Source organism: Benincasa hispida, chromosome 3, assembly GCF_009727055.1.
Source record: "Benincasa hispida cultivar B227 chromosome 3, ASM972705v1, whole genome shotgun sequence".
Taxonomy (NCBI): Eukaryota; Viridiplantae; Streptophyta; class Magnoliopsida; order Cucurbitales; family Cucurbitaceae; genus Benincasa; species Benincasa hispida.
Window position 1 is genome coordinate 5040560 of NC_052351.1, and position 8869 is coordinate 5049428.

The following is an 8869-nucleotide window of genomic DNA, read 5'->3' on the forward strand; positions in this document are numbered from 1 at the left end:
TATTGGTACAAAATCCTAAGAAACTGGAAACACGTTCGAAGTTTTGCCTCTTTGTAGGATACCCTAAAGAAACAAAAGAAGGACTATTCTATGGTCTTCAAGAGGACAAAATGTTTGTATCAACAAATGCTACATTCTTAGAAGAAGATCATGTTAAAAATCATCAACACTGCAGTAAACTAATATTACAAGAAATGACCAAAGATGCTGCAGAAAAATCAATAAGAGTTGTTTATCAAGTTGGTCCATCAACAACTGTTGTTGCCTAATAACAGGCAGAAATGCATGTTATTACAATGCAAAAATATAAAACAATGAAGGATTGCGATAGTAAAAATATATAAAATCGTGTCCAAAAGCATTAAGTTTAGAACATTGCGATCACATGCGTCCATCGCATTAAATTAGCTAATTTATGCATTTTGTGCAGGAAAATGCATTGGCGCAAGGCATAGTTGCGATCCAAAGAATTCAACATCCGAGCGCATTAAAAGATTGCGACCGCAAGGCTATGCGATCGTATGCGTTCACGAAAATCTACTCAAGAAGGTGGCCGCATAGGGCTGGTGCATCAAGGTGAAAGCTTAATAAATCATGGTGGGACAGAAAGTTGATGACAGTCGAATCCAAATTTTGTTGACAAGCCATTAACGACACACTATAGCAAGTACACTCAACTTTTCGGTGACAATTATTCGGCGCATCAGACAGTGAATTAATGACATCCCATCAGTGCAATCATTTGAGAGAAAAAGCTCTGCACCTTGAAGCTCTATAAATACCAAAGGCACCCTTCGTTAAAGGAGTTCAGTTCGGTTCCATTTCCTGCTAAGCCATGTAGAGAGTTCACCATATAGAAGATAGCTAGCCTTTGTTCATAGTTTTCTTACACTTAGAAGGCGGAGACGAGAGAAGACACCGGAAGATCATCCTAGTCAGCTCGAGAGAGTGCCAGGGAGCGTTGAGAATAGAGAGAGGGCCGACTCTTATGAAAGCAAGAATATTCTTGGAGCAGAGTAGAGAAAAACAGTGTAAAAGCCTTGGGAAGCAAGAAATTGCTACCAGACTTCTTATTTTTATTTCCCATTATGTTGGTTGGAAAATTGATGGGGTTATTGCACGCAATCATGCATTGTACATACTTAAGCTATGCATTTATGCCCATGCGTCGGAGGTCATGCTTTGGAATAAAAATGCATTAATCTAGTATGCAATGACCATGCGTTCCTATCATAAGTTTTCTTGCCTTCTCGCCAAGTATAACGAAAACGCAAGTTTCTCGAGTAATCCAAGGTCGAACACAGGGACTTGTCATTCAATAATGCTTGTAAAGAAATGCGTTTGAGGCGATGAATAAAAGTAAAAAGAAGAAGTTTAATGGATTTACACACTACTTCTACTTCTAACTAAACAGATTGAGCAATAGGAGACTTGCGATGAGAATTGGTAGATACACAACAACCGTTAATGCATAGTAATGTTTATTATCTTAAATCGCTCGAGTAATCCCAGCTCATCATACTAACGCATCACAAACCTCTCGGTGGTCAGCCGCATGACTATATCTCTATAGTGTATGGGTGCGTCGAGCATAAGACTATGCCTAGAAGCAATGCATACTTTGCTTTTGTGTGTTCCATCTCTTACCTTCTCAGGCAGGTAGATGTGACTAATTAGCTTATAGATAAGCATTACAACAACCCATCGAAAAGCATTGCTACAGCCTTTCACCAATCAAAGAGGATTACTCACTATACTCGCGCAACACACACCTCTCGGTGGGTTGCTACATGTGTCCTATCTCTAGGCTACACGATTAAGTATGCGATCGTCTTTGATAAATAAATCATGAAGATAATCGATGATAAAGATAAAGATGATGAAGAAGATGGTATTGAAGGAATCAAGATGTGCATTGATTACAAAATGTCTTAATATCTCAAGGTAAAATGTAATACAATACAAAGATCAGAGGCGAAATGAAAAACTCTGCATCAAGGCTGCTGGTGGTGCCATGGATGAATGGTGGAGATGTTTCTCTCGAGCTCTATCTTCAGCGAAAGCTCTGGTCTCACTCGGTCTGGTTTGTGGAGATGAAGAATTCTCACTGAAAATCTCGTTCATGCTCTCATCTGTGATCGCAAACCTCTGCCTTGAGGCAGAAGTTCAGATGCTTTGAAATAAAGGTTCAAGGGGCTATTTATAGAGTTTATTTGCCGACAGCTATCATGATTGCGTTATGTCTCACTGCTACCTTTGTCGCGGTATGGGCAATGTCACATCATCTTATCTTATTGATACTCCCAAGGTATGCATCTAAGCTTGATTCAACTGAAGTATCAATGCATTCTACCCATCTTGGGATCGCACTTCTATTATGTTTGTCACTCCGTGGCCGCACTCTCCAAATGATCCCGCATTCGCTTGATCACCGTAACTTCCACGCGATGGGCACATTCGATAACCACATGCATTCGTCTATGCGATAGCTCGGCTTTCAGCGCATGCGTTTGTCTTTGCGGTCGCCTGGCTTCAGCGCATGCGTTTAGCTGCAATTGCTTATTTCCAACGCATGCGTTTGATTCCTGCGATAGCTACAAAAATAGACATTTTGGCACAGAGTAACGTATAATATTGGGATCAGTGAGGATTTAGGTGCTAATCGACGCAAAACTCAATTTTTCACAAATTCTAAGTATTATCACCGGATTTTCTACTTGTTAGCCCTCATAATTCTAAATAAAAGCTTATAATAACTGACATTTCTGCCAGTTATCCCACCCTCAAACTTAGAATCATGCTTGTCCTCAAGCATACGTCACACTAAAAAAATTCTTAACTCACCTTCTTGCTTTCCTTTGCGATGACTAGCCTCCCAGAATAAAATTTACTTGAACCTCTAACCATGACCGCAATGCTCTCCTCCACTTCAGCTGCTTCTTCAAAAAGATCTTTTCTAAGTTAAATCGGTAAGCCTTAGCTCAAAAACTTTTTAATCATTCTCCGCAACTTTGCGTTCAGCACTTGAGAATGCATTCGTTCAAAACAACTTGAGATTATGTGATTTCTTATTCGAATGCAGCGTTGAACCTGGTTACGATCTTCGTTTTGGCTTACCCCCACCTGTGTTATGCGGGCATTCAACTTCGATTGCGTTCCATATTCAACTCAACTCATGTCTTGCTTAATTTGGCTTGCGCTCGATAGAGAAGTTTTGCTTATGCGTTGATCCTGGCGACTTAACTTCGTTTTTGCTTCCCCCACGAGTGTCATGTGGACATCTAACTACGGATAAGTTCCTTTCACAACTTAACTCTTGTCAACATGGGATTCCCCATTGCATTGACAGCGGAGTTATTATTCCGATTTTTTTTAGGATAGGAATTACCGCAATATAATGAATGCAATTCTCCGAGACCGCTGCTACCCCCAAACTTGGAGGTTGGCAACGTTCTCACTGCAAACTAAAAGCAAACTTACAGGAATGCGGTAACAAACGTTTGAACAAAGGTTTGCGTGCAATAAAACTTAGACTTTCAAACTTTGAAGAAGCTAATAAAAGTAAGGAAAGACTTGCGATGCTTAATTAGCGGATGTGGTGAATTATTTGTACCATCATAAATGCATCGCAAAGGAACGTAATCAGATAAGGAGAATTTCAAAAGGATAATGCATAAAAGATAACAAGAAAAGAACCTTAAGTAGAATAACGCATGCGACATTGCATTGGAATTCGTGTGATCGAAGCCACGTGTTGAAGGATGTGGAGGATTCTTCCGTTGTAACTGTGCATCGAGGAGAGTTATTATCGCAACTACAAGAAGCAAACACACCACAACCAAGGAAGCAGCTGCATATCCAAAATAACAATAAATAAAAATAATAAACTAAACTAAGAAAGCAACGTAAAGACAAAGTAGAAGACAACCCTGGAGAAATTGGAGTGATGTCACCGCAAGGAGTCTCCTATGTAGGAGATGGCTCTCAACTGCTTGGGTCAAGGGATTCGCCCTCACCATTGGAGCTTCCAGCAATTGTTGGACGCATGATGGTTGACATGCGCCTAAGACTACTTCCAACTCATGCGACAGATAGCCTTTCTATCTCGGGGTCAATATTGACTTTCGACACATCGCCTATATTTCAAATATTTTTGGCAGCTTGGTCGCACAAGCTACAATACACTCAAGACTAAAAAGGTGCCTGCGAAAACACAAAACTTAACAAAGATTAGTTGTCAAGTCCCTAGCAACGGCGCCAAAAACTAGTTGGAAAATTGATGGGGTTATTGCATGCAATCATGTGTTGTACATACTTAAGCTATGCGTTTATGCCTATGCGTCGGAGGTCATACGTTGGAATGAAAATGTGTTAATTTAGTATGTAATGACCATGCATTCCTATCACAAGTTTTATTGCCTTCTTGCCAAGTATAACAAAAACGCAAGCTTCTCAAGTAATCTGAGGTCGAACGCAGGGACTTGTTACTCAATAATGCTTGTGAAGCAATGCGTTTGAGGCGATGAATAAAAGTAAAAAAAAAAAAGAAGTTTAATGGATTTACACATTACTTCTACTCCTAACTAAACAGATTGAGCAATAAGAGACTTGCGATGAGAATTGGTAGATATACAACAACCGTTAACGCATAGTAATGTTTATTATCTTAAATCGCTCGAGTAATTCCAGCTCGTCACACTAACGCATCGCACACCTATCGGTGGTCAGCCGCATGACTATATCTCTATAGTGCATGGATGCGTCGAGCATAAGACTGTGCCTATCTCTAGGAACAATGCAAACTTTGCTTTAGTGCGTTATATCTCTTACCTTCTCAGGCAGGTAGATGCGGCTAATTAGCTTATAGACAAGCATTACAACAACCCATCGACAAGTGTTGCAATAGCTTTTCACCAAACAAAGAGGATTATTGTCGGGGATAAACTGGTCAACGATTTATTGTTTGAGTGGTTTATGGTGTTTTGCAGGACAAATCTCATTGTACTGGCTGTTTAACATGGAGAGCATCGGACGGTGTATGAGTTCTGGTGCTGAACCAGAATTTGTAGCTGACCCTGAGATCAAGCGAACCTTCCGCGCGAGGATATGTCAGAACAGGAATAGGCGAAAGAAGGCGGCGATGGCGAATAATAACAATAATGTGGTGCCTGAGGTAAATCAAGGGGTTGTTCGACCGGCCCAGAATCCTGTATTCTTGGCAACCGATCGCAACATTCCAATGAGAAATTATGCGGCACCCAACTTATACGAATTTTCGCCGGGAATCTCAAGGCCAACTATCGAGGAGAATGCCCGATTTGAGATCAAGCCGGTCATGCTACAAATGATCCAAAACGCAGGGCAATTTGGGGATCTGCAAGGTGAAGACCCGCATGCCCACCTGACTAGCTTTGTGGAGATGTGTGGCAATTTCTCTCTCCTGGCGTAACTCCAGAAAGTATCAGATTATATTTGTTCCCTTACACCTTGAGGGAGGAGGCTAAGAAATGGTCCTATTCACTGGAGCCCAATGAGATCACATCGTGGGGACAACTGGTAGAATGGTTTATGAAGAAGTTCTTCCCGCGGCTGTCAACGCAAGAAGACGGAAGGATGTGCTGAACTTTGAGCAGAAAGAGAATGAGACCTTGAGCACCGCCTGGGTGCGATTTAAAAGATTGGTGAAGAACTGCCTGCATATCGGGATTCCCGATTGCGTCTTGATGGAAACTTTTTATAACGGCCTGAATAGAGCAATGCAGGCTGTTGCTGACGCCTCCACTACAGGAGGATTTATGGACAAAACATACACCGAGGCCAAGGTCATCCTCGACCGCATCTCGCAGAACATGGATGACTGGATTGATGACGGGTATGGAGGTCGAGGGAATGAGAGAAGGAAAAGTGAAACAGTCATTGTCTCGGCAGAGACAATGACTACATTGACCGCTCAGATGGCCATAGTAACCTCCATCCTCCAGTCAATAGCTATTAATCAAGGAGCCATTGCTCCACAATCAGCGCAACCCGCTACACCGGCTCAGGTGGCCGCAATTGATTACGTTAACTATGGAGGGGCTCACGGAGCTGATAGTTGTCCATTAAACCATCAGCAGGTGTGTGCCATTCAGAATAAACCATTCAGTAACACCTACAGTCCAGGCTAGAGAAGACATCCTAATTTCGATTGGGGTGGCAATCCCAATTTGGGGGGCCGATAAACCATCAAGGGGCAGCAGAGGAAATCCTCCATTTCACCATAATCAGAGACAATCAAGACCGCAAAACCAGCAACCCTCATCATCATCAAATGCCTCAGGAGGATCGTTTGAGGCGCTGCTGAAACAATACATGGATAAGAATGATACGGTGATGCAAGCCTAAGCATCTTCTATACGAAATTTGAGATCCAAGTGGGCCAGCTAGCATCTGGGCTGAGAAATCGCACACCTGGAACACTGCCTAGCAACTCAGAAGCCCCAGGATCAACAGGGAAAGAGCAATGTCCGTGAAGACATTGAGCAGATGACCACCTGCGGAGATGTGGATTGCGAACATCCAAAGACAACGGACATTTTCGGTCCATATCTCGATACCACATTTATTCTGCTTTATTGAATTTCCTCTTTAATTCCTGAACCATTTTTATGAATCATTTAATCCGAACCTTTAATTCTTCGAATTTTATTCTTCTGTTACTTCAGTGCATTTAATTCATTCTTGCATTTACTTCTTTGAGTTTTTCTGTAGTTAGTGTGTGAGCATTAATTTGTGAATGATTGAGTCATAAAGAAAACTAAATAACAAAAATAATAAAAATAAAATGTCGGAGTAAAGCATAATTTACAAAAATAAAACAAAGAACAACGAGAAAGCAAAATGACAATGGACACATCCCAAGCCTACTAGGAACGCATTGTGATCACCTGATTCAACTGTATTAAGTTGAGGGGTGTGTTACACTCGCATATGTCCTTTGCCCGTCCTTAGCTGAATGCACCATGTCGAGGCATCTCCAGAAATGCGTCGGTTAAGAGGTGTGTTGCGGGGATGTATGCGTTGTTGCCCATCCTCGGCAAAAGTACGGTTGCGTTAGTGAACATGATGCATCATAACTTATCTTGCGTCCATTCGAATAAAATATTAAAGAAAATGTTGTCTGGTAATTCAAAAGGAATTCCAATTGATTTGTATCCCCAAGCATTTAAGGCTTGGCAGACGAAAGGATGTTTTTCTAAAAATTCCATAAATGCAGAAGGTGGAACGACGCGTCTGTTGGGCTGCCTGAGGCCAGTCACCGTGCAAATCGCATTGGGCCCCACCACGGCTCAACCTATAAATAGCCCCTTCCCATTCGTTGGAAACACTTTACCAGCAACCCAAAACCCTAACATTTTGCCCTCAGATTTGTTTTCTCCAGAAAATTTTAAATTCTCAGAACCCTTTTCTTCTTGAATCCGTTTCAATGGCCGATCAAGCTTCGAACCAACCCGTTTCATCTTCTGTCCCTGACCAAGCAGCCATGCGAGAGGCAGCATTCTTGGCTGCTAGTCGCCGGCTTACCGCCCAAACCCGTTCTACCTCAAGCCCATAGGAAGATCCCGGAGAAACCCCTTGGCCGTTAGGCCTCCTGCGTTCAAAAGAGAAGGAAGCATTGAAAGCTTGCCAACACCAACACCGTCCGTCTCAATTGAAAGTGAATGGAAAAGGCGAGACGAGACAGAGGTGTTTGGTAATATCCTAAGCACTCTGGAGCAAGGAGAATGACTGCCTAAGACAGGGGTTGTAAACCAGAAACTGCCTACGGAGGAGGAGACGATGGTCGTGGTGGAGGAAGCAATAAAGGATGGAGTAGTGGTGGTGGAAGAAGTGGTGGGTGAAGAAGAAGAAAAAAAAGCAATATTTTGGTCCCTGAAACCCCGGAAGCCAACATCATCGCAGAAGTATTTGATGAACCTCCACAATTGGAAGAAGAGAAGATTGCGATCATTGAACGAGAAGATATTGAGATCGCAGTTGAAGAGGCTAGAGAAGTCGAAGTTGCGTTAATAACTCCTGACGTTGCGATGGAGGAAGTCGCAAAGGAAGTGCTGCCAAAAGAGGCCAAGAAGGAAGAGTTGAAGGCTGCAGAGGCAGAGAAGAACGTCGAAGCTAGATTGAAGAAGGCTGCTGAGGCAGAGAAGGATGCCGGAGTTAGATTGAAGAAGGCAGTAGAGGCCGAGAAGGAAGACAAGAGGAAGAAGAAGAGTAAAGGGCATAAGGATGGGAAGATGGAGTCATCGCATCAACACAAGTCGAGAAAGAACAAAGAGAAAAAGGATGATGACGAAGATGGGGAAGCCAAGAAGAAGAGAAAAGAAGAGAAAGAAGAGAGAAAATTGCGCCAGAAGGAGAAGAGGTGCTTGAGAGAAGAAGAGAAAGTAAAGTAGAGGGCTGCGAGCCTTGAGAAGGATGGAGAGTCGACCTTCGTAAGAGAGGATAAGGGGGAAACGACACAACCGATGGAGCCACCGCAACCTGGAGCAACGCACCTGGTTGCGACAGATGAAGGTGAAGAAACAGATGGAACCTCTCTGATGCGGCGTCGCAGGGAGAATGCGCCACGAGGGTCTGACATTGACCCTCAGCAACTAATGTTAGCACTAAAAGAAGAAGAGAAGCAAGAAAAGACGGAGCGGGGAAAGCTCATCATCGCAAAAAGGAATAGAAGAAGAATAGAATTTGAAGAAATGCGGAGAAATAATGAGCTTGCTCAGCTTGAAGGGATTCGGAAACGCGAAGAGGATCAGCGCTTATTGCTGGCTTCTGAGCAATTTGAAGAAGAGTTTGAGAGAAAAGAGAGGGAAGCAGAAGAAGAAGAAGAAAGAAG

At 42.7% G+C, this 8869-nt stretch overlaps 1 protein-coding gene across 1 annotated transcript; it reads left to right on the plus strand.

Moving 5' to 3' along the window:
* Positions 1-7465: 7465 nt before the first annotated feature.
* Positions 7466-8429, plus strand: LOC120073085 (nucleolar protein 58-like). Its single transcript, XM_039025694.1, has 2 exons — positions 7466-7574; positions 7942-8429. Exons 1-2 carry the CDS (start codon positions 7466-7468, stop codon positions 8427-8429), a joined length of 597 nt encoding a protein of 198 aa, XP_038881622.1.
* Positions 8430-8869: the final 440 nt, after the last annotated feature.